At 44.9% G+C, this 26,703-nt stretch overlaps 1 protein-coding gene across 8 annotated transcripts in view; it reads left to right on the forward strand.

Annotated features, from left to right (window-relative positions):
* The window catches only part of MYOCD (myocardin), a 250,760-nt gene extending 226,572 nt beyond the window's left edge, over positions 1–24,188 (forward strand). For 5 of the 8 annotated variants that reach the window (XM_082373272.1, XM_082373270.1, XM_082373273.1 and 2 more), the window contains 7 exons: positions 2,371–2,615; positions 4,294–4,447; positions 11,715–12,656; positions 14,755–14,898; positions 15,930–16,058; positions 18,761–18,818; positions 20,919–24,188. In XM_082373272.1, coding sequence (XP_082229398.1) covers positions 2,371–2,615; positions 4,294–4,447; positions 11,715–12,656; positions 14,755–14,898; positions 15,930–16,058; positions 18,761–18,818; positions 20,919–21,490 — 2,244 coding nt within the window. In that variant the 3' untranslated portion in view covers positions 21,491–24,188. The other 3 variants (XM_082373271.1, XM_082373274.1, XM_082373276.1) reach the window with 3 other exon arrangements.
* Positions 24,189–26,703: the final 2,515 nt, after the last annotated feature.

Consider the following 26,703-nt stretch of genomic DNA (forward strand, 5'->3'; position numbering starts at 1 on the left):
CAGCCTATAATCTACTCAGCTCAACGGCGTTGAAAATAAGTGGCTATTGATGAATTTTGTTCACTGCAAGTGGAGGGGATGATTCAGTGATTTCTAACGTTGTGTGCAAAGAGAAATTGCATCAGTATTTCTACCAAAGTGTTTCAATTCTGCCTAATGCAAATGAGCAAAGCGCTCAGCCTCTTGGTACGAAGGGAGTATCATAGTTGCCGTGAGGAAGGACAGTCAGTTTCAATGAGGAGCAGGGTTGATACCCACCTGGTCCAGCAGGACTGGCTGTTTACGTGAAGGCCAACAGCTCTTCTTTTTATTTTTTATTTTTTTAATGCTATTCTTGTCTGCTTACATTCTTTTTATTTATGTATGTATGTATGTATGTATGGCTGTGTTGGGTCTTCGTTTCTGTGCCAGGGCTTTCTCCAGTTGTGGCAAGTGGGGGCCGCTCTTCATCGCGGTGCGCGGGCCTCTCACCATCGCGGCCTCTCGTTGCCGAACACAGGCTCCAGACGCGCAGGCTCAGTAATTGTGGCTCATGGGCCCAGTTGCTCCGCGGCACGTGGGATCTTCCCAGACCAGGGCTCAAACCCGCGTCCCCTGCATTGGCAGGCAGACTCTCAAGCACTGCGCCACCAGGGAAGCCCACTAACTTGTTTTATGCATTCACGCCCAAGTCTTAAACCACTGGATTTGGGATCCAGGTCTGCTTTAGAAAGATGACGGTGCTCCCCTTCTATTGGCCGTGCAGTTCTAGAAAGAAAACAAAAGCAAACCCACAGCCTTAGTATCCTCTGGTGTCAAAAATATGAAAGTGTACAGTTCCAGGGATTCGGAGTTCCATGGGTTCGGCGGCCTTTGCCCCTCACTATCCAGAGAAAATGGTCCGATTTTCGTACCTTTTTAAATGTTCGGAGTCCCTGTGTTAAGGCGACAGGTAGAGAAAATGCCTCAGCCCCTGACTTAACTGCTAGACCCAGGGCTGCAGCTCCCCCAGACAAGCAGGTCCTAGGAGGAGTGGGAGCGGAGGCTGCGCCAGAGCCAAGCAGGGCAGAGCTGACTGTAGGAGCCCTGCAGAAACTCTCCCAAGTGCAGAAGACTCATTCGTTACCTGGAGCGCTACCCGATGAATGAGCAGGGAGGAGAGCCCCCAGCCCACGGGAATACTTGAGTTCATTGCTCGTTGGTCTCCAAGAAGAAGCCTCCCTGGGAAAACACAAAAAAGGCTTCGGTGGAGGGATGCGCTGAGTCAGAGAAAACTTTTGTGGTTAAAACGGGGAAGCTGCCCAGTCACAACATGCCCGCCAGCTATTCAGGAGCCCCCTCTTCTGGACACTGCTGGTACCACACCTTCCCTCCCACTTGTCCCCAGATCCTCAAGACTCTTCCATGGTCATATCCATGTTCCTTTCAATCTTCTGTAATAAAGTCATGGTTTGGAAATGTATGTTTTTTAACCGATTCCAGTATGGATCTATTGATTTCCAATCTATGGAGGCCTTTGGATTTTAGGAGCGGGTTATAATCACACTCTCCTTTGAAATCTGTTATTATTTCAACAATATGTTTCACCATCCTTCCACTGATTACTGAGATCGAAAGTAGAGAATGTTTTTCCCAACTTGCAAGTGAGGTAATTGAGATGTCATGAAGTTGGATGATTGTACCATGTTCAAAACTGTGTCTTCACTTCAGAGCCTGTGTCCTTAACTTTTTTCAAGGGCCCAAATCATGCTCCATGATGGGTAACTTCTGGAAAGGTCCCAGTGGGTGACTAACCCTTCCCGTAGTCAATAAAGAATCTTTAGTTCAGAGGATGTCACTTCCTGATCTTATATCAGTGTTTGATGGGAAGGGGAATTGATCTTACATTTGAGGTAACAAAAATCCACATTCTGGATTTTCAGAGGCAAGCTGAACTTCATCTGAGTTTATGTCATTAATAAGTCAGCTTACTAAGGGCTTCACTAAAGGTGATTACATGTATACAGATGAAAGAGCTTTCTTATGAATCCATCCCAAGAGCAGAATATCTCCTTCGTTAGGCCGTCAGGTGGTTTTAGGTTAAGAAGGTGTCCTCATGAAACACAAGTTTACCTCTCCCTCTCCTCCGGGAAGGAAATTCTCCTGGAGCCACTTGTAAGACTCAGGACTCCCAGCCTCAGGGGTGTCCTTCCTTTGCGATGCATTTGCAGTGGATTTGTCCGTTAGGTACCTTAACGTCCAGGATTTCTTTGTGCATCCTGCCTTTGCTGTATTGTGTGTCGGGGGTTCAGGAACATCCATCCCATGGAACCTCCTAGAGATATATTCCTGATGCCAAGCCATTCCCATCCATCACCTAAAGCACATGCCGTTTCTCCATCTGCTTTGCAGTCCAAGTCCTTGAACGACAGTAAGAACCGCCACAAAAAGCCCAAGGACCCCAAGCCAAAGGTGAAGAAGCTCAAATATCACCAGTACATCCCCCCGGACCAGAAGGCAGAGAAGTCCCCTCCGCCCATGGATTCCGCCTACGCCCGGCTGCTCCAGCAGCAACAGCTGTTCTTACAGCTGCAGATCCTCAGCCAACAGCAACAGCACCGCTTCAGCTACCCCGGGCTCCACCAAGCTCAGCTCAAGTAAGTCAGGCAAGCCCAGGCTGGCGCCCGGGGGCAGACGCTGGCAGTGGCTTCTCTGGCCGAGGCCCCCGGGCCAGCCCCTGGGGACCCAGCGAGTCCCGCACCGCATCCTGGTCCGGTGTGTTTAGAATGTGACTCTTTAGAAACCACGCCCACTTTTTCAGGGACAGAAGGCCGGGAGGAAGCAGGTACATCAGTGCCCCTGATAAGAGGCCTCTTTGGGGAAAGTATTAGCGCTAGATTAATGGCAGAACGGAGGGGAGGAACCATCTAGGAATGTAGCATTGGAACTGGGAGCCAGTCCAATACCGGTTACGTTTCAGGAGTTGGCTCAGGGCTGAGTGACTGGGTGACAGCCTCAAAGATGGACTCCTGAGCCCAGTGTGTGATCTCACAGCTAGGTCACCTTGTAAAGGGTCTTTCTCCTCAACCATAGAGTTGGGATGTAGATTCCCCCGCCTGTCTCTGTTCAGCCTCGGGTCATGCTGGCGATTACGCCACGTGCGGTACGCTATCAAGCTTGGTGCGCATGCTCTTTCCTCCCCAGGACAGGGCATCTGCTGAATCACAGATGGACGGGTCTCTCCTGCGGCCACAGTCTCCACCATTCCCTCTTGTCTCCCCAAAACTAGCTTGAGGAGTGCTTGCCACTTGCCTTCTGGCCCACTCTGCAGTTCTTCCTCACCCTGCCACTTCTACTGATTTATTATTACATTTGTTACATTGCACTGATTATTATTGCTGATGCATTGATTATTACACGCCTGATCCTTCTGGGCAATTAGCTTGTGATCCAGTCTAAACGCAAGCCACCCCCTAAGGGTTCTGGTCACCCAGTTTTCCCCACGCTGCCAAGCAACTCTCTGACACCAGCTGGGTGTTCTACAATTCAACTCAATTCCGATGCTGTCTCCCCAGAGATCGTGTCAGAGCCCGCAGGTTGAGGGCTCAGTCCCACAGGACTGCCCCCTCCCCCTTCGGACACCAGTCACAAGTCCAAGTTGTCACCTGTGCTTCTGACAGATCGGCTACAGATGGCAGGTTCCAACAATCCCCTCCTTGGGTTCGATTAATTTGCTAGAGTGGCTCAGGAACTCAGAGAAACACTGTACTTACTAGATAACCGGTTTATTGTAAAAGCATGTTAACTCCCCATGGGAACAGCCAGATGGACGAGATGCTTGGGGCAGGGTACATGGGAGGCAGGCATAGCATCTATGGCCCCTCCAGGTGCACCAGTCTCCCCAAATCTCCACGTGCTACCCAACCCGGAAGCTCTCCAAACCCCATCCTTTTGGGTTTTTATAGAGACGTCATTACATAGGCACGGTTGATTAGATCATTGGCCATTGCCGATCAGTTCAACCTCCAGCCCTCTCTCCTACCCAGAGGTCAGGAGTGGGACTAAAAGTTCCAACCCTCTAATCACATGATTGGTTCTCCAGGCCACCACCCTCCATCCTTAGGTGGCTTCCAAGAGTCACCTCATTAGGATAACAAAAGACAGTTCTGTGCTCTCATGACTTAGGAAATCCCAAGGGTTTTAGGAGCTATGCCAGAAACCAGGATGAAGACCAAATATATATTTCCTATTCTAAATCACAGTATCATACCCCCAGATGTATATTTGACTGTATTTGATTGTATTGTAAGTGCCTCTTTTCTGTTTGTTTTTCAGGGAACCAAATGAGCAGGTGGTCAGAAATCCAAACCCTTCTTCAGCACCACTGAGCAATACCCCTTTGTCTCCTGCCAAAAACAGTTTTTCTGGACAAACTGGTGTCTCTTCTCTCAAGCCAGGCCCTCTCCCATCCAACCTAGATGATCTGAAGGTATACGGTTTGACATGATTTTCTTTCTTTCTTTTTTTTTAACCACTGTGGTTGGACACCCAGTAGAACAGAAGACTGTGGGTTCCCAGCTCAGCTCTTCCACTGGCTGTGCAACCTTAAGCTGGTCTCTTAATGTTTCTGCATCTCAGTTTCCTCCTTTGCATGAATGAGTCATTGTAAGAGTCACATAGAATCGTATACATGATAGCCCTTAGCGCAGAAGGTGGCTTTGAGATTGATACAAGTTTCCAATGGCCAATTTCACGATGAACTTTTACCAGTCTCTTGAAATAAGAAAAACAAGAGCCACGTCAAGAGCTTTTCATGAATCTAACTGTGTTCAATATATCTGACTAACCTTTATTCGAAGTATTTATTTCCCCGCAATGTTTTGAATGTCAAAATGTCCTTTCCATCAGGAAATGATGGCAGCAGTGGATAGAAGTTGAGTGTTTCTGGTGTTTTATTTCTTTTTCTTCCATCAGGATGCTATTAAATAAGGAGAATAGTCCTTACTTAACAAGGTAAAGTGTTGGGAACCCTATGTCGATAATATAATTTAAGACAAGGTGCTGTTCTATTATGAAATCCCCAATTCTGAGAACTTCTGCCCTGAAGTGTAGCAACAGCTTGTTAAATGATATATGTGTGCTAGCAGTTGACTCTGGGTCACACTCATGGGTCTCAGTTCACTGAAAGGACGCTGGCCTTTGAGCTGAACCTGGTGTGTTTCAGAGCAGTCCTCAGGATTGGCAGATTCGTCCGTCCGGCATTTACAAAAGGACAGAAAAGGATGGAGGCAGGGCCCTTCCGGGTCTCCAATGCGTGGGCACACCTCCCTCCAATGCCTACTCCAGCTCAGTGATTGCACCTCTTTACCTGGTTTCCACCCCACCGATTACTCTTCCCCCCAAGAGGATCTTATCACTTTTCCCAAAAACACTAAATTCCTAAAGGCCCCCGTGGTCCTCACTGGGCCAGTCTGATGGCCCTTCCCCAGCCCTCCGTCCTCCTTGGTCATCCTCCTTCCCATGCTCAGCCCTCAGTCATTATCTCCTTTGGGGGAAAAGTAGGATTGGGACTCTTTCAAATTAGAGGAAATTCAGTGGCCACCAAATGTCAACACTGGTAAATGAAATGTATCTTGGGCTTTGATATCAAAGGTTTCTCTATTCCTCACACTTGGAATTAAAATGCTTAGGTCTCGTCGAGTTTGTTTCAGTTTGGCAGCTATAAACCTAGACGAGGATGTCAGGTTTATGACGATGCTCTCCAGAGCGGTGGTCCCTCACCCTCCACGCCCCCACAGATCATCAATCCATAGAGATAAAAGTAGCTTCTCTCACCTGGAAAACTTTATGCTAAGTGAAGTAAACCAGACACAGAGGGACAAATATTGTGTGCATCCACTTCTGTGAGGTCCCTGGAGTCCTCAAATTCATAGAGGTAGAAAGTAGAATGTTGGTTCCCAGGGGAGAGGGGAATAAAGGGTGAGTGTTTCAGGAGTACAGAGGTTCAATTTGAGATGATGAAAAAGTTCTGGAGATGGGTGGTGGTGATATTTGCACAACATTGTGAAGGTACTTAATGCCACTGAACTGTACACTTAAAAATTATTAAATGGTAAATTTTATGTCATATGTCGTCTACAAAGATTTTTTTTTAAGTAGTCTATCTCTGGATGGGAGCTCGGATCACATAGGACTGGAGATGTCTTGGCCCCAAAGAAAACATAGTCCAGATATGATGTGCCACCTATCAGAGCCCCGAGAGGTGGTTTCCTTGACGTGCACATGCTCAGAATCATTGGCTGGTTATAGTTACAATAATTAGCAGAGGTATAAGGAGATGGTGGTGGTGACAGTGGGAACTACCATTTTTTGAGTATAAACTATCGGTCGGCCGTCTTTCAGAGGTTTGCTTTAGAATGAGTTTGGGAGTGTTCCTTCCTCTGCAATTTTTCAGAATAGTTTCAGAAGGATGGGTGTTAGCTCTTCTCTAAGTGTTTGATGGAATTCACCTGTGAAGCCATCTGGTCCTGGGCTTTTGTTTGTTGGGAGTTTTTTTTTTTTTTAAAGTATTTATTTATTTATTTATGGCTGCATTGGGTCTTCGTTTCTGTGCGAGGGCTTTCTCTAGTTGTGGCAAGCGGGGGCCACTCTTCATCGCGGTGCGCGGGCCTCTCACTATCGCGGCCTCTCTTGCTGTGGAGCACAGGCTCCAGACGCGCAGGCTCAGTAGTTGTGGCTCACGGGCCCAGCTGCTCCGCGGCATGTGGGATCTTCCCAGACCAGGGCTCGAACCTGTGTCCCCTGCATTGGCAGGCAGACTCTCAACCACTGCGCCACCAGGGAAGCCCCTGTTGGGAGTTTTTAAATCACAGTTTCAATTTCAGTACTTGTGATTGGTCTGTTCATATTTTCTGTTTCTTCCCGGTTCAGTCTTGGGAGATTGTACCTTTCTAAGAATTTGTTCATTTCTTCTAGGTTGTCCATTTTATTGGCATATAGTTGCTTGTAGTAGTCTCTTAGGATCCTTTGTATTTCTGTGGTGTCCACTGTTAACTTCTTTTTCGTTTCTAATTTTATTGATTTGAGCCCTCTCCCTCTTCCTTTTTTTTCTTGATGAGTCTGGCTAAAAGTTTATCAGTTTTGTTTACTTTGAGATTTGCTTCAATTTTTGCCCTACAAGATAAGTTTTAAATGTAAACATAATAAATCAGGATCTTAAAGAGGTTAAATGAAATACAAGTTAACCAGCTTCTACATGACAAAACTGGGGCTTGAACTCAAGTGACTGATGTCAAAGGCTTTGCTATTGTCATTCTTGAGAGTGGAAAGCGGGCGGGGGATAGATGGGAGAAACCTGAACTGGGCTTGACTACTGGTGTATGGGGAGAGGTGTCACCAGGGAGAGTTACAGCAGCAGCAGAAATTGGGAGGGTAGACTGAGGAGATGGTTTAAAGGTATGTTGGCAAGTTCATTCAGTTTAGAAAAGTTGAGCACAAGCAAGTACCAGCAGGACAACCAAGAGAAAAAGTCTAGCCAGTTTCCATCAGTCAGACAAGTATCAGCCTCGCTCAGCTCACCTGTGCTGTCAGGGATAGGAACAGAAATCTCGGAATCGTTTGCATAATGGGGAGGGTTGGAAGTAGAGCAGCAAGTGAGATAGAAGGAGAACAAAATGGAAAGAGTGGGAGGGAAGGATGGAGAAGGTGGAAAGGAAGGAGAGAAGAGGAATAAAGGAAGTGAATGATGGAACCACATTTAGGGAAAGGAAGAAATAAGAGGACTTAATGAAGGTAACCCTCAAAAAAAGTAATCAGAAAGGTAAGGCAACGGAGGTGATGTTTTCCAGAAAAATGCTTATGTTTTGCTACATAGAAGTGAAAGGGGAAAAGCACGGAGAAAGAAGTTTGATTTCTCATTGAAAAGTTATAAGTGGTAATTTGACAGTATATGGATTTTTTTGTATCCCGCTTCTAACAAACTGGAGAGTCAGAGAGCCAGAGAGCATGGGGGGTCGGGGGAGGAGAGAGAAAGTAAATGGGAAGTTTAAAAAATTGGGAAAATATTTGATGGATATTAAGAAATAATTATTCATATTTTAGGTGTGATAATGATCTTATATCTATATTTTTTAAGTACTTACTTTTTAGACAAAGATACCAAAATATTTACAGATTAAAATATATAATTTACAGATGAGCCGGTTTGCAGGGCAGAAGTTGAGACACAGATGTAGAGAACAGACATATGGACACCAAGGGGGGAAAACTGCGGTGGGGTGGGGATGGTGGTGTGCTGAATTGGGCGATTGGGATTGACATGTATACACTGATGTGTATAAAATTGATGACTAATAAAAAAAAAAAAGATCAACAGAACCAGAATTAATTACATGGGACTGAATAAACTTATTATTATAAAAAAATATCTATACATATATATATAATTTGCTTCCACATAATTCAGGAAATGTAGGGGAAGAAGTAGTTTGGGGTATAAATCAAACAAGATTGGCGTATAAATGAAACAAATGTGGGCTGATAAATTGTCAAAGCTGGTTAATGGGTTTGTGGGTTCACTACACTTTTCTATTTACTTTTGTGTATGTTTGAAAGTTTTTGTAATAAATGGTTTAAAGTTTTATCAATGATTAAAACGCCAGGGAGGGACTTCCCTGGTGGTACAGTGGTTAAGACTCTGTGCTTCAAATGCAGGGAGTGCAGGTTCGATCCCTGGTCGGGGAACTAGAATCCCACATGCCGCATGGCATGGCCAAAAAATTAAATAATTAATTACTTAAAAAAATAAAACACCAGGGAATGTAAGAAAGAGTTTTATACAAATCTTTGTCCCAAGCAAGCCTACACAGCGTAATATTCTGAAATTTATAGCAAACTGGACTGAACAAGTATTCATTTTATTTTAGAATATGAGCTGCATTATTTAATAATGTTGTTTAAATTATTCAGTGCCAGAGCAGATTCTAAAAATAAATGTAGAACTCATTAATTTTAAGTAACTCTAAATTAAAACAGTAATGAGTTGCCATTTTGCACTTTTTCAAACCAGCAAATCTAAAAGAAAATGGTAAAAAAATGCTAGCCAGGCTAGGGGGCCGAGAGCGTATTTTATTGCTTGTGGTACGGTAAGTTATTCAAATCCTTTTTGAGATAACTTTTAAAATAACTCTTAATGTAATATATATTCACTATTGAAATATGATTGTGTATAAAAAAGTGAAGAGCTTTTTTTTTTTGGCTGCACCACATAGCATGTGGAATCTTAGTTCCCTGACCAGGGATCGAACCCGTGCCCCCTGCATTGGAAGGCGCAGTTTTAACCACTGGACCACCAGGGAAGTCCCAAGTATTTTAAAAGACAATTAACTCACAGATTCTATATCCTTCTAGACTTAAAATAGGTATGAACATGTTTGGTTTTAAAATAATTATTTTAAAATAATTATGTGAGCATACACTTCGGGCATACTTTTTTATTTTATTTATCATGGACTTTTTCATAATGTTTAATATTCAATAAGATTTTTCTTTTTAATACTGGCATATCATTTCTCCACCTCATTGACATCCCTCTATTGGACTTTGAACTTGCTTCCAAATTTTTGCTATTAAAAATATAATTTGTACACACATTTATTAATTTCTCTAATTATGTCCCCAGGCTAAATACATGGGAGTGGAACTCCTAAACCAAAATATATAACTATTTTTAAGAACTCTTGATCCATATGGCCCCATTCCTGTCCTGAACATTTGTGCCAATCTATTCCCAGAGGTAATGTGTTAGGGCAGCACTTCTCAAGCCTGAATGTGCCCAGTGAACCACCTGGGGCTCGTGGTGAAATGCAGATTCTGATTGGATAGGTGTGGGGAGGGGCCTGAGATTCTGCATTTCTCCCATAAGCGCCAGATGCTGTCTGATGCTGCTGGTTCAAAGACCACACTTGGAATAGCAAGGTATTAAAAAGCTTTTTTTTCTTAACATCTTTATTCAATTATTTTTTCTGCTACTTCACTGACACAGTGTTATTATTCATTTCTTTGTCAATTTGATGAATACAAAGCTATGTACATACTTATTTTATTTGCATTTCTTGGAATACTAATGATGGTACACATATGTTATTGGCCATTTTTCTTTTAATTTTATCTTTTGTTTGTGAAGGGTTGGATCATGTCCATTACCCAGTTTTATATTGGGTGTCAGTCTTTTTCTTTTGATACATTGAGCTTACTAACACTTTATTACTTGCCCTGCAATTATTTTTTTAATGAGATGGCTATTTGCATTTGCATTTTCTTCCAGTATTTTTGACTTATAGTTTTCAATTTTTGTGGTCAGTATTTTTATTATTACTCTCTTTGCTTTGAGGCTCAAAAGATCTTTCCCTGCAAAATATCAGAAGGATATTTCCCTATAGATTTCTGGCTGTTTTATGGAATTATTGACATTTAGGTATTTAATATGTTTCCCATTTTATCACAAAAGTAATATGCTGATGTGGGCTATTTCGGAAATACAGATAAGGAGAACCATTGTTAACATTTTAGCATATTTTTATCTAGACATTTTCATCTTGCAAGCATAGGTTTAAGTATATATATATATATATACATATTTATATAATTCTTATAGAAATTGAATCAAGCAATTCAAACGTTTCTCACTTAATCATATACCATAAATAATTACTCATTATTCTGTATCAACAAATAGCATCAGTTTTAATGGATCTAAAGTGTTCCATCATGTCTATCACATGTCTATCATATTTTTACGTATCTGTGATTTATAAACACATGTAATTATTTCAACCCTGCAATCTTATTTATTTATATATATATATATATATATATATATATATATATAAAATTGCAGGGTTGAAATAATTACATGTGAATCAACATAATAATAATAGCAAACACACTGCACTAACAATTTGTGAGGCACTACTCCAAGCCCTTTACAAATTTTAGGCCATTTTAATCCTCGCAAAAATGTATAAGGGAGGTACTGTCATCCCCATTTTACAGAAAGATCACTGAGCTGGGAAGAGGCGGGGCCAGGATTTGAATGATGGTCTCACCTCCGCACATACTTCTCTCAGTATATGACTGTTAACCAAGCCAGTCAGTAAAATTGGGACATCCGTGGTAATGCAGAACTGCAAGGCTGAGAACCTGGTCCTGGGACCAGTGGCATCTGCATCCTCTGGGAACTTGCTAGAAACCCAGATTCTCAGCCCCCAATTCAGACCTGCTGGATCAGGAAGCCCGGGCCGGGGCCCAGCTGTGCTGTAATGCTCTTGCCAGTGGTGGCAAAGAGGTGGCGGACAGGGCATCCTCTAGGATGCAGAGGTCCTGGGGTGTCAGCCTGCTTTGGTGTTGTGGGTTGAGGGTTGATGTCCAAACCCAGGCAGGTATCAGTTTTCTCACCTGTAAAGTGGGGACAAGGACCAGGTTGGGGGTTGGAGAGCAGTAGACCAGATAACCGCCGTGGTTCATTTGAGCTGGACATTTCTATAATCTGGACCCATGAAAACATGGTGTATGCCGATATTTTCAAATCATTAAAATTGTGCAAAACCGATAGAATATCTGGTGTAGGGGAGGAAATTGGAAACAAGAAAGGGGACATTATAAAATCCCATTTGTGATGTCTTGAAGTTTCTGTAACAATAAATACATTTTTAAAAGATGGTCATTAAGCAGCACTAACGACGGCCTGGTTTCTTTAGGTCTCTGAGTTAAGACAACAGCTTCGAATACGAGGTTTGCCGGTGTCCGGCACCAAGACGGCCCTCATGGACCGGCTTCGGCCCTTCCAGGACTGTTCTGGGAACCCTGTGCCCAACTTCGGTGACATAACGACCGTCACTTTTCCTGTGACGCCCAGCAACGCGCTGCCCAATTACCAGTCCTCCCCGCCCACCGGCGCCTCGTCCAACGGCTTCTACCACTTCGGCAGCACCAGCTCCAGCCCCCCAATCTCGCCTGCCTCTTCCGACCTGTCGGTGGCGGGGTCCCTGCCGGACACCTTCCACGATGCCTCCCCGTCCTTTGGCCTGCATCCGTCCCCCGTCCACGTGTGCCCCGAGGAGAGCCTCGTGGGCAGTCTCAACGGGGGTTGTTGCATCCCTCCCGAGCTGGACGGGCTGGACTCCGAGAAGGACAAGATGCTGGTGGAGAAGCAGAAGGTGATCAACGAGCTCACCTGGAAACTCCAGCAAGAGCAGAGGCACGTGGAGGAGCTGAGGCTGCAGCTGCAGAAGCAGAAGAGGGGCAGCTGTCCCGAGAAGAAGCTGCCGCCCCTCCCGGCCGCCCCCGTCAAGCAGGAAGACGCCGCCCCCAGCTGTCCTTTCGCATCCCCGCAGGTAGCCGTGAGAAGACCGAGCGCCTGCTCGGAGGGCCAGCCGCCGGCTCGTGAAGATGCTCAGCTCCCGCCCCTCGGGGGCACTGCCTGTGCGGAGCCCTCAGGTCAGACCAGCGTACTTCCTTCCACATTCCTCAGCCCGCAGTGCTCCCCGCAGCATTCGCCCCTCGGGGCCGTGAAAAGCCCGCAGCACATCAGTTTGCCCCCCTCGCCAAACAACCATTACTTCCTACCCGCATCTTCGGGCGCCCAAGGAGACGAGCACAGGGTCTCCTCACCTGTCGGCAGCCAGGTGCGTACTGCACAGGTAAGGACGCCTGGCCCCATGCCTGGTGAACCCGTCTTCCTGGAAGCGGGCTGTGGACGTGCAGCTGCTAGAGAGCTGACGTTGGAACTTTTCGTGGGGAGGGTTTGCCACAAACCCAGTAGCAACTGCCAGATGCCATGATGCACAAAGCCTTTACGGTAGAACGAACTCGCCTCCGAGACTAGCGTGGCGAACCTGTTCTGGAAAGGGCTAGATCATAAATGGTTTTGGCTTTGTGGGGTGTACGGTCTTTGTCGCAGCTCCTCAACTCTACCCCTGTATCACAAAAGCAGCCATAGACAGCTGGTAAACGAATGCATGTGGCTGTGTTCCAGTAGAACTTTATTTACAAAAACAAGCCAGGGGCTGGTTTTGGCTCGTGGGGCTGTTCCCAGGACCCCTTGGTATCAAGCCTTACCATAGGCCAAACCAACTCATCAAGAGGGCCAAAGAGGGAGTTACCATGGCCATGTAATGGTCTGCATAGTGCAGATATTTACCTACTGTGTGCCAGGCCCTGTTCTAGTTTCTGGGGATTAGTGCTGAGCTGGCCAAACAAAATCCCTACTCTCATGGGAAGACAGATAGTAAACAAAAGGTATAAGTAAGTATTTAACACATTAGAAGATGATACATTTTACAGAAAAAAGGCAGAGAAGGGAGATTAAGAGTTTGGAAGTTTACAACTTTAAAGGGAAGGGCCCGGGACGTTTGAAGGAGATAAAAGGAGAAAACCTTGTAAATACTTGAGGCAAAGGCATTGCAGGCGAAGGAGGAACAGCAAGTGCAAGGGCCCTGTGGTAGGAGCATGTGTGGAATGTTCAAGGACCAGAAAGAAACCAGTGTGTTTGGTGCAGAGCGAGAGTAGGGATGGCTTAGAATAGTGACCAGTTCAAAGACTAGACCAAGGTGACCATCCAGGACTTTCCTTTTATCCATGAAAACAAAGAATTATTAGGAAAGTCTCTTTGAGAAAGACAATTATGTTATCAGAAGGTTCTGAAATCTGTGTTATTAGAAAGGGAATAGGAAAAACACTTACATTAATTGGATGCCTGCCGTGTACCAGGTAGTAAGAGGCGTGTACATGAGTCATCTCATTAATTGTCACAACAACCTTACGAGTTCCAAGTTATCACTCTTTGCTATTGAGGAAAATAAGGCCCAGGGAGGTGAAGCCAGTTGCCCAGGGTCACAGGAACCTAGGTTTATCAGATTCTAGAATGCATGGCCTTTTCCCACTGAATATTCTCTACCCTGGGAGTATGAGGCGTGGCCATAGGTAAGGCGAATACATTTTTATGAACCCACCAGAACAGCACATTCATGTGAATGATGCTCAGTCCTCAGTCAGCACTCTGGGAGGAGCTGAAACTTACATGGAATATCATCCTCATTGACAACAGGTATTGAGCGCGTCATGTCCTAGGCCACAAAGGTAAAAATAGCTCTTGAAATATACAGCCATGGACCGGAAGATACTCAATTGAAGGATATCGATAGTATCAAGAAGAACTACCATTTGTACAGTCATTGATGGTTTACAAAGCACTCTTTGTAAAGACATGAATGATTCCATAATAAAAAAAATTAAAAGATAAAGAGCAATATAGGATAACATCACTGATGGGCACTTTTGACATTAAATGCTGCACAAAGCATGGCAGTGGGTATTGATCATGAAGCGCTAGAAAAGTCTGGAAGGCTTTGCAAAGGGGTTGAACTTGAGAAGTGGAGTTGGAGAAGGAGAGTCAGGAAAAGATCATTCCATGTGAAAAAACACAGGGAGGGAATATGTACAGGGCCTGGAGGGATTAGTAGAATTTAAGCTCGCAGAGGGAAATCATACTCGACTGTGGAGCGTCTTAAAGACTTACCCTGGTTAGATGTGGAGACCCTACGATGTAGATGTGTGGAAACCATGGAAAGTTTGTGAACAGGAAATGATACGTCCAAAGCCAGATCTGAGACTTTGGTGATGGAATTCAGGGAGGTTTGGAAAGATGAGACACCAGGGCAGAGACTAGTTGTCTGAGCAAAGGTTACCCTCAAATATGCTGCTGGTGGCCATTTAATTTGTCCTTCTTCCTTTCTACAGAACTCAGGGGCACGTGAGGGCCATCCTTCAAGCTTCTCTCCCCAGCCTTCCAGCCTTCATCCCTCTTTCTCTGGAGCCCAGGCAGACAGCAGTCATGGTGCCGGGGGCAACTCTTGTCCCAAAAGCCCAGGTGTACAGCAAAAGGTAGGCACCTGGGAAGAGGTTTAAACTGGGGCTTGACTTTGCCTCTTCTCTCTCTGTGGCCCCTGTTCTCCAAATGTTGAGGTTCAAAAGCAGAAAGAAATGACATTTTGGATAGAAACAAGTCCACTTGAAAAGGACAGAAATGGATGTACAGACACAAGTGAGGGTATTCCAAGGCACTGTTTCCAGGGTTCATCCCAGAAATTATGCCGACTAACATGGCCTTGGTATGTTTGTGAAACATCATGGCAAACAGACCTGGTTCAGTGCAGTTGAAGATTGGAGTCAGGGCGCATGGGAAAAAAATGTGGAGAAAGAAGTAGTGGGTCCTCGGAAAGGACTGGAGAGATGCAGAAAGTTGGAGTCACGGTGCAAAAGGGAAGAGATGATACATGTCAGCAGGTGGGACAATCGGGGATATAAAAGATGCGGGACACGGGGAATTCAAGGAGCCGTGGGAAGATGGTAAAAAGGAGACAAACGTGAGACGGCCATGACACAAAAGTGCTGGAGGCCACAGGGCAGGGCATCCTGAGGGGACAGAGACCCTGAAAGGTCCCGGGCACTGCCCAGAATGCACTCACAATCCCCAAGGCTGGCTCATGAAGAGATACCCTGGCAACACCTGCCTGCAACTGTCTGCATATACATCCACTTAGGAATGAAACGGGGTGGGAGATAGATCACTCTGGAAATTCCTGGGTTGGTGGAGCTCTTCATGTCGGATTGGATGGACCCTTTGCTTTATTTCCTTTTCTCATCTCGCTTTCTCCCAACAGACAGGGTGTACCTTAGAGGGGGAAGTGAATTTTCGAGGTTCCCATCCTGAGACGCCTCCAGCTTTGCGTCCATAGTGATGTGTACCATTGTTAATATGTATCTGTGATACATATGTAACATATATTTAAGCCCCAGCTTTTGTTTTCCCTTAAGTCAATGTTTGCAGAATTTAGCCTGTAGTTTCTAAAACAGAAGCTGTACCGTTTCCGACGCATGGATTGATTGTCTTTCTCTGCGTTTTACTCACCCAGATGGCTGGTTTACACTCTTCTGATAAGTCAGGGCCAAAGTTTTCAATTCCATCCCCAACTTTTTCTAAGTCAACTTCAGCAGTTTCAGAGATAAGCCAGCCTCCATCCTATGAAGATGCAGTAAAGCAGGTAAGCACATGATTTGGTCTTTACGGAAGAGTAGGCTGACTCAGTGGACGTGGTTTTACGTGATGCAGCTTCTTCACACGTGGAGATTCTGTTGTTGAGCGTGTCTGTCACCTCCCTGCTGGAATGAGCAAAATGTCTAGATGCTCGTTGTGGGGAGGTGTTGTGTGTGTACAGATGCTGCCTGAGGCAGAGAGAGAAGAGGTTGGCTGGGCGCCCAGATGCCTGGGCTCGGTGCCAGCTGCCTCTCCCACTACCGTTGGGCAAGTATTCAACTTCTCTTCATAAAATGGAGGCGATATCTACTGCCTCCATCATTTCAGATGATGCAGCATTTATCACACTTTCCAGACATGGGATAGGTACTCAAATATATGAGAGTAATTGCTGGGCCAGTCATTTCTAAGTTTCTTCCTAGCTTCAAAACTCAGTGATCCTAGTAAAATATGAATGGTTGTAGAAGCTGGGTAATCATGGAGGTTTGTGGTAGCCTCCACTTCCATTTATGTTTGGAAATTTTTCAAATAATAAGTAAAAAACAAAACAAAACAAAACAGCAATGAGTGATCTTACATTTCAAATGGTCTGAACGTGGATAAAGTATCAGATGGCCCTCCGTGTGTGCTCAACCCAGAAAATACCATCTCCATCAGTTGCTGCACCCTGGTATCCCGCAGAGCAAAATCAGCCTGCAGTTAGGTTTCATTTGGATGAGAGAGTGTTTTAAATATCGGGAAATTTTATGCAAAACGCAGGCTTTCCCATTTCTGAAAAAAAATCAGAGAACTGGCAACACTGGAGGCACATCTCTGCCAGACAACCATTGCCTGAAACAAAGTATCGTCGCCTCCTTGGACCAGAACGTGTGTTCTAGCCTCTACCCCTCTCTCTCTTGCTCTGTGTTTGGCTCATTTACATTACCTGCCAGACCTTGTAGGCATTTAATGCAAATGATTCGTTCTCTAAGCAGTGCTCTCACCCACGTTGATCATTGATGCCTGTGTTTATTGGGACCCGGCTCTCAGAAGAGTGGGATCAGTATATGCCTCTGTGCTCCCCATTCCTGTCCCCTGGTATCTGTAAACATCAACGGATCCTTCTTGGTTTCAAAAGAAAAAAAAAAAAAAGCCAGGCAAAGTGGACTTCCATAAACGGACTCTGCTTCACAACTCAGATGAGCCAGAGGAGAAGGTGTAGTCCCTACAAATGTTGATAGGTTCCACAAGCTATCACAATGAGGAACTAGAGAAATGTGAACCACATTCTTGGGTCACATCCTCAGCGCCCAAATGGGAGGCAGATCCGAGTCACCTCATTTCTTATTTTGTTTATTTGGTTTCTCTCTCTTTTCTTCTTGGTGAGCCTGGCCAGAGGTTTGTCAATTTTGTTTACCCTTCCAAAGAACCAGCCTTTGGTTTTATTGATTTTTTCCTATTGTTCTTTAATTCTTCCTTCCTTCTGCTGACTTTAGGTTTTGTTTGTTCTTTTTCCAGTTCTTTTAGGTGGTAAGTTGAGAATTTTCTTGTTTTTTTGAGGAAGGCATGTATCACTATGAATTTCCCTCTAAGAACTGCTTTTGCAGCATCCCATAGATTTTGTACGGTTGTGTTTTCACTGTCATTTGTCTCTGGGTATTTTTAAATGTCCTCTTCAATTTCATCGTTGACCCATTGGTTTTTTAGTAGCATGTAGTTTAGTCTCCATGTAAGCATTTTTTTCTCATTTCTTTTTCTGTGGTTGATTTCTAGTTTCATGCCATTGTGATCAGAAGAGATGCTTGAACTAACTTCTGTCCTCTTAAATTTGTTGAGGCTTGTTTTATGTCATACCCAAGTCGCTTCAAAGTGATAAAAATGGCTATACTATCTATGTGTTAAGGTGCCCATCTCCTGGGATGGAAACTTCTCAAACAACTGAATTCACTCTGAAGAACTCTGGGCTGGGGAGCATTCTGCCTCCTTTTCCCCTTCTCTTGTTGTAATAGATTGTTTTATTCAGTAGTTTTCCTGTCCAAAATTCATACTGAGCTTTAATCACACATGGCTCAAAAACCTTTAGTCAATTACACCCATATTCATAGCTGCATTATTCACAAAGGCCAGAAGGTGGAAGCACCCCAAGTTGGTTGAATGGATGAATGGATAAACCATTGATGGATGTATGGATAAACCAAATACATATTCTGTACATGCAATGAATATTATTCAGCATTCACAAGGAAGGAGACTCTGACATATGATACATACAGCACGGATGCACCTTGAAGACATTATGCTAAGTGAAATAATCCAGCTGTAAAGGGAAAAATGCTGTATCAATCCACTCATCCGAGGTACTCAGAGTCGTCAAATTCAGAGGGACAGAAAATAGAACGGTGGGTGCCAGGGGCTGGGGGAGGATGCAATGGAGAGTTAGTGTTTAATGGGGACAGAGTTTCAGTTTTGCAAGATGAAAAAAGTTCTGGAGCTGGACAGTGGTGACGGTGGCACAACAATGTGAATGAACTTAATGCACTTGAACTGCACACTCTGAAATGGTTGAGATGGTAAATTTTATGTTGTGTGTATTTTACCACAATTAAAAAAAAAAAAAAAAACCCTAGCCAAGGCTAGTTCAAAAACCTGTTGTGCTGCTTCTGATGATTTCCTACAGAAGCGGTTGCCATCTTTTAACTTCTCTGTTCTCCTTTGGTTACTTTGCAATAGCAAATGACCCAGAGTCAGCAGATGGACGAACTCCTGGATGTCCTCATTGAAAGTGGAGGTAAGACATCAGGATGCCCTGCACCTGCATGTACTCTGGTGTGCGAACCCTTAGGATCAAGGTCAGATGCTCGTTGTAAGCTGGACCAAAAAGTCGCCTCAGGGTCGAGTGTCACTTCCTCTGAGCCTCCTGTCCACATGTGAAGCAGAGATAATGTGAGTAGAAGGCATAGATGACGGTTCCCCATGGCCTTTGTCCCGTTGTCCTCAGAAAATTTCTCACCAGTCATTTTAACAGTTTTCATCTTTCAGCTCAGTCCCTGTTTCCCTAAATGTTTTCTCCTGCTACACCATGTCTCCCTACTGTTCTAATCCCCATGTCCCCCTCTTCTTAATTATAAGAAGAAAGCAGATAAGGCAAGTTTTGTGCTACCTACTCAAAATGAAATTTAATTGGTAATCTCCCACTGATGGCCCATTCATGTTCCCATGGCATTCAAGTAAAAAATGATCAACGTGTTCTTTTTGCCTCCTTTTAAGTCATTCATCTATTTCTTTTTAAAAAATTACATAGTATGTGCCTAAAATTTGAAACCACACAAATGAGTAGGATCATGTAAGGAGAACGTGTGCATAGAAAGAAAAGACTCCAGATCTGAGCCCTTAAGTAACAACATTTAAAGTTTCAGGGAGAAAGTGGCCAGGCATCGTACCAGGTTCAATGCTGTACCAGGCCAAGTCTCCACCTTCAGGGGGTTTGCGGTGTGGTAGGGGAGATGGGGAAAAAGCAAGTAAACAGGCGATTCTTCCATTGTAACAAGAGGGAAAGAGGAAAAGATGGGCACAGGTGTATGTATCGTTGTCAGTTTCGTAATGGAAAGATGAGTGGGTTCCTATCAGACACCCTTATATTTTTAGTGAAGTACGTTGGCAAGGTCTGCAAAGAGTCGGGGTGCAAGAGGGGAGCACGGGAGGTTCCAGGAAAGAAGAACAGTGATGAACTGATCACAAGTGAATTGAGTTTTCTGGAGAAACACAGTAGGATCCCTAGGCAGTATTAAGTGCCACTCGTAGGCTTGACATCGTGAAGTTCAAGAGAAACCGGGCAGCTTCATTGTGTAATTTTTCTCTTGAACATCCAGCCGATCCAGGGCAGGCTCGGAGAAAACAGATGATAAGATTCATCCAGATGTGGGCTTTTGCCAAGGGAGTATGGTGATGGGAGAAAGGGACAAGGGGATTGAGGATATTTATGAGAGAGTAATTACAATGGTGGCTCAGGAGTATAGACGGAACAAGAAGTAAAAACCAGAAGGGGCTGATGGATGGTGATAAAATAGCCGAGTTGGTAGGTTGGGGTGACCCCAGCTGGCTGAGAAGTTGTTGTCGTGGGGTCCTTACGAGGTGAGCTAGAGGAATGGGAGGAGATGGACAGAGAGTTGGCGATATTGATGGAAATCGAGCTTTCAGGGGGATGCAGTGTCTGGGGACAACGAAGTCCAGGCTGTGTCCAGCAGAGTGGGAATGGCGGAATCACCTGGGTTGGAGGGATGGCGTGTCAAGGAACGGAGAGGCCAGCTGGACAACGGGTCACTTCTGGGGATGCTGAAGTCACAGAGGACGGCAAGAGTTGAAGGGGGGAAAAAACAATGAACCGGAAGTAGAGTTTTCAGTGGATGAGGAGGAAGGACCGGGAGAGTGGGGGGAGGGGGCGGGGGCAAGGGGAGCAGCATGACCCTCAAAACCACTGAGGAGTTAATAAGAATGAGGGGGAGTGACAATCAGAACGTGGCAATGGGAAAGGACCTGATGACCCATCTTCTGGCTCTGCAGCAAAGGAACCCCCAGTGAGGGTGTAACGGAGGATGCAGTGTCCTCAGGGGACAGCCAGGTGTCAGTGAAGAAGCAGGTAAAAGAACCTGCTTTGAGCGTTCAATAATCACAGAGTGGAATTTCCAGCAGGAGAGAGTTTGAGTAGAGACCCAAGGGAAGAACTGAGAATATACAGAGCAGTTTGGGGATGAGACTGGGTGATGAGCAGTGACCCGAGAAGCATGGCCATCTCCTGTGTCTACACGTAAGTCATTCATTCCAAAGATTCATGCACGTGTCACGCTCGATCGGAAGGGATTGAACAATTCCCATTGTGTTTTACCAACAGAAATGCCAGCTGACGCCAGAGAGGATCATTCATGTCTTCAGAAAGTCCCAAAGATACCTGGGTCTTCCCGAAGCCCCACTGCTGCCCTCCCCAAGCCCCCGGCTTCCTTTGAACCAGCTTCTGCAGGAGGCCAGCTCTCCTTCGATCACTACAGCGCCGACAGCAACGAGCACCTTGAAGTCTTACTAAACTCCCAGAGCCCCTTGGGGAAGGTGGGCGACGTCGCCCTTCTGAAACTCGGGAGCGAGGAGCCCCCCTTCGATGGGATGATGGATGGATTCTCCGGGAAGGCTGCGGAAGACCTCTTCAACGCGCACGAGCTCCTGCCGGGCCCCCTCTCCCCCGTGCAGACTCAGTATTCACCCTCGTCCGTGGACAGCAGTGGGCTGCCCTTAAGCTTCACGGAATCCCCGTGGGAGAGCATGGAGTGGCTGGACATCACGCCGCCCAGCTCCACCCCGAGCTTCAGCTCCCTCCCCACCGGCGGCCCCAGCATCTTCAACATCGATTTCCTGGATGTCACGGATCTCAATTTGAATTCCCCCATGGACCTCCACTTACAGCAGTGGTAGATGCCTGACGCAGTGTGCTAAGGAAGACCAGTAGGGACCCCGTGGGGGAAAGCACACAACCGTAAACACTGACGTTATCCAAAAGAAGGAGGAGGGGGAGGAGGGGGAGGAGGAGGAGAAGCCGGAGAGAATTAAAAAGAAGCAATGGAGACTTCTGTGACAACGAACAAGAGCAAATAGGAGTCTTTTATATATAGATAGATGATGTAATATTTACCAACCTTCAGTGACTGTTCAGGATTTCAGCAGTGCATTCAAAAATGTGCTTTTTCAGACCAAGAATGCCAAAAAAAAAAAAAAGAAAAATTCTTCCACTGCCTTTTCAAACACCAGTCTTTTTTCTAGCTTGTACTTTTTCTCAGGCATTGTTGGGGCATAATCTCACTTTGTAAGCTTTTCTCATGAATTTATTACACATACTGTGGAAAGAAGATGTAAGCTCTCTTGGGAGCACAGGGAAGCCAGTCCATCAGAGGTGATGGAGGACGTACCCATGACGGAAGCTGCTTCCTGTCTCTCTGTCACCTGGCTTTCAAAGTAGAAGTCAGGCCCAGTGTCAGGTTCTTAAGGCAGAACAGAGGGACAGGACCAATCCATTCCCAGGGGAGTGAAATGAACTCAGCGTCCCTCAGCCACAAAGCTGCCCCGTTGCAGTGTCCCCAATTCTGACCCACAGCCGACCCACCTTTGGCCTAAAGAACCCCACCTAGTATTTCCCTCCTTCTCAACCAGTAGCCGAATCATTCCCACTGTCTCCGTGGTGATAAGCGTTGTGAAACAGGCAAGAACCCTAAAGCAAGAAGAAAAGCAAAACCTTCTGCCATAGACTGTTCTCCAGCACAACCCCCTTTAGTGTCAAAGACTAGAGAGGACCGTGTAGGCAGATCAGAAGACGGTTCTCTCTAGCCTCAGGAAGCCATATCAGAGAGAATTCAGACAGGACGAGAGAACATCGTTTCACGTGTCATGGAAATAAATACCATGGGTTACTATCACAGGACGATTATTTATAGAAGTCAGGCTGCTTTTCTTGTTTTCTTATTGGTGGGAGGTGGTCCACCTCTGCTTACCTTTCTCCCGCTCTACTTTTCTTTCAAGATATCAGTCCTTTCTTGCTCCTCTTTTGGAGATCTTTCCTTTTCTGCCCCACAATCGGGAGAAGAGAACTTCTGCCGTCTAACCAGCTGTCATACCCCTAATAAAGCCATATGTTAAAAAGCTAAAAAATCGAGGTTCTCCTGGAGAACTCATTCTCCATATGCGTAATTTGCTACAAAAGGAAGTCAAAAGAATGTCCTCAGGAAGAAACCAATGACTCGGCCCATCAGTCACAAAGCTGTCTCTACCCTCATTTGATTAATAGCAATCACTGATTTGGGTTGCTCTGGGGAAATCGGAAATCATTATATGGTAAAGATAAATACGAATCATAGTTACAAAGAGAGAGTATTTCAGGTCTGGGTTTCTGAAAGAAAACACAATTGCACGTTGAAAAGGATGGAAGGAGAAAAGACGTCGGTCTCGTGTGCATTCCTCATCACCTCTTGCGCTTTTGCTGGGAATTGAAAAACTTAAATTGCAGGATCGTCTCCCTAAGGCTCACTGTGGTTCCAGCTCACCGTTTCATAGTGTTGCATGCTGTAGAAAGTAGCTATCGCTGTTTTTGTTTTTTATTTAAATCACTAAGGCACTGTTTTCTTCGTTTGTAAAAAAAAAAAAAAAATTGTTCACTGTGCACTTATGGAGAAAATAACCAAACGTTGTGATTTTAGAAGTTCTCTTTTTGAAAAAAACCAAAGATTTAGAAGTCATTCCATTGTTAACTTGTAAACGTGTGTGAACACAGAGTGTTTTTGGTGACTGCTACTCTGAAAGCTGCCAGATCTTATTGGGGGGTGGGGAGGGAAGGAGAGGGATATATATATATATATATATATGCATATATATATATATATATATATATATACACACACACGCGCATGTGTGTATAGATATATACATATGTATATGTATGTGTGTCTATAGGTGTGTGTGTATATATGTATCCATATATACACATACATATGTACATATACATACACATATGTGTATGTGTGTGTATCTTCAAGGCAGTGTTAGAGTTCCATACCAAAAGCCTTTAAGCCTCCATCTGCTGTGAAATGATCTTGCCCTTTCTCACTACGAGTTCCTGATTAATCACCCAGATTACACGTTGCCTCTCTGTGTATGACTCATGGCTCCAGCCCAGTGACTCACAACCACCTGCTTACCATGAACAAGCTCGTCTTGACAGTGACTGTGATGTGAAAAGACAGCAGAGCATCACCGTTGGTCGCTGGAAAGGGTACCACCATCTCTCATGGGAGAGCATCAGTGGAAGATGACAGTCGTTTTACATTCCTTCATCTGCATTGTGCTTTAAAAGAGCCACACGGTACACTCTGCTTTTATGTCCGTCATCAGAACCAGAAATCTAGAGGGGAAAATTGCCAATCTCTTCTCTGACAATGAAGCTAATGGAGAAGAAAACCTTCGTGACACATTCCTCACATTTGTGTGTTCCTCAGACGTTGAAGTTTTATTCGGATCTTGATAAAGCTCGCTGGTCCGTCCATTTCTCATATGCCACGTTGTGTGATTTTTTTAATGTTATTTTCGTCCCCCTTCCTTTGGAAAACAATCACACAGCAATCTCTGAGACTTTGGTCTGAGTGTCAATTATTTTTTCCTTTGGGTGTTTCTGTCTGAAGTGCTAGACTTGGTTAGGAGGCCCCTATCTTTGTAAGACTATGCATTTTCACTGGGATATTTTTAGGATATTATCTGGCACTGACATATACGCCTCACAGTTAACAAAAGATATTCGCTGCTACAGACCAACACACAACCCAGAGCAGACTCCTGGACTGTTGTTTTTGACCTCCTCCCACAGTCTCCACCCACCATATTCACTGTCTCTTCGTAGATCAGATGTGATATTTGCAAGATAAAACTGAGGATAATTGGGAGAAGGTTGATGAAGTTAGTTGCTCCCAGATCATCTGTGTTAATTCACCTGTCTCCTATAGAGGATTTTTTTTTTTTTTAAGTTCTTTTAAACTCTTAGTTGTGTCTCCTTTTCTGGTGACAAATTGAGCATGACTAAAAGATGTACAGAGACTTAGGAAGATGGCCATGGTCAAGGTTAGCTTGAAACTAGCCACATGTAGTTCTCTTAAGACCCCTGGGACTCCCCCTTGGTAAAGCAGACCTGCAGACATTTGCAGCTTTTCCCAACGCTGGTGCAGTAGGTTCACACTTACCCAGTGGAGTCAGGAAATTCCTTTGTGCAAATGCTTTCATTAAGCCAGTGCTCACTAGAAGCTCTGCTTCTAACAGCATTATTGAGATGACACACACTCTACTATAAAGGGGGGGGGGGAAAGAAGGAAGGAAGTAGAAGGAAAGAAGGGAGGGAGGGAGGGAGGAAGAAGGAAGGAAAGGAAAGCAAAGAAGGAAGGAAGTTGAAGGAAGGAAGGAAAGAAGGAAGGAAGGGAGGGAGGGAGAAAGAAGGAAGGAAAGGAAAGGAACGGAAAGGAAAGGAAAGGAAGGGAAGGTCCTAACCTCTCAGTTCAACTAAGACTCTGCATTATGAAAAGCAAATCGCAAAATTTTGGATGAGAAATGATTCTCTCCAATGAAACGATTGCACTGGTAAATGAGGAAAGCAAGAGGGTCTTCACCTAAATAGTCAAGGGTCTGTGAACTGGTGGCCTTTGCCATTCAGAAACATTTATTTCCAATCTGAAAAAAAGACTCAAAAACCTACCCCAAGCGTTCAAGACAGTCCTTTTCCAAAAATGTTCAGACACCATCAGCTCTTCTAGAAATCAATGCTGGCCTAGCCGAAAACTCCCACGTCCAATTTACTCATCCAGTGGCTAAGTACTTGATGTCTCACCTGTGCAAAGCACGCAAACCCCCAAATGTACAATACCATGTAGACTCTGCACAGATGGTTCAGATTTTGAGTGATTGGGGAGTGGCAAGAACACTGGGAATCTCCCAGTCCTCCCAACCAGAAACCCTTTACCTATGGTGACAAAGGGATCTTCGTTTTTCCAGAAGGTAGAGGGGAGGGCCCCCTTTTAGGTAAAAGCTGTGCCCATGCTAACATTTTTTTTTTTCTTCTCAAACAGCCTCAATGTGTCACTTAGACATCATTCCATACTTGCACCACTTAAAACATCTGTGAGAGCTTTAGGGTTTGTTTTCATTGCCAGATACAGAAGCCTCTTGAAAATCAGGGAAGGGTAAAGGAAACTTTTTTTTTTGCCTCACCCCCTAGTGTTGATCTTCAGAACAAGCTCTCTGGACCAAAGGGACACTTAAGGGTAGGGGGTGTCCGCGGGGAGCCTCCATCGTTTAGGAGAAAAGCTGCAGGGTTGTGAGGGCAGCTTGGTCCCCCTTCAGGGCTTGGCTGTGGTCCTCACAGGGGAAGTCCACAGATGCACACAGTTTGCTATCAGCTACGAGAGAACTCGGATTAAAAGAGTCTGGAGTGTTCATTTTCCTATAAATCCAGTAGAAACCAGCAGGGCGGTTCAGATGCTGAAACTGCTAATGCTTTATTAGATGATATTACTAGACACACAGAGTCCAGGTCCTGGAACAAGACAGTCCTGTAAGTCTGAGAGCCGCTCAAGTGTGGTGAGGAGCTGGGTTCGATTCTGGAATCCACATTTTCAGAGCAACCCTGTCTAGGCTGGGACCACACATTAGGAGATGATTTTAAGACAGGAAGAGGTCTGAGAAAAATTTCTCCATCATCTTCCAGGGAAATTGTAATAGGATTCATTGAGTTTGATAACATATGAATAAGTTCCCTCCTGATTGTAGGAGTTGGTGGCTTCTAGGCTTCTAGAATTCTACGGATTAAGACCAACTCCTGATTGTCTCTTGTGCTTATTTTAATCACCTTCAGCCTCATGGACACTGGTCATGTGAGTTTCCTGTACATGTTTTAACAGCTCCCGAGGGTTTATGGGGAAAGGGAGGGTAACGTTGAGGATCCTGGAGGCTGTTGTAATGTTTTCCAAAGGAAGGGAATCCACACTGCTCTCCCCGGGGTCTCTCCAGTGCGCCTGCAGTGAGGAAAGAGGGCAATGTGTGACTGGGTACTTGAAATCCTCCCTTGGCGAAACGCAAAGAGACACATTGTGAAGAAGTCAAAA

The sequence above is a fragment of the Balaenoptera borealis genome (genome assembly GCF_965194805.1).
Source record: "Balaenoptera borealis genome assembly, chromosome: 20".
Lineage (NCBI taxonomy): Eukaryota > Metazoa > Chordata > Mammalia > Artiodactyla > Balaenopteridae > Balaenoptera > Balaenoptera borealis.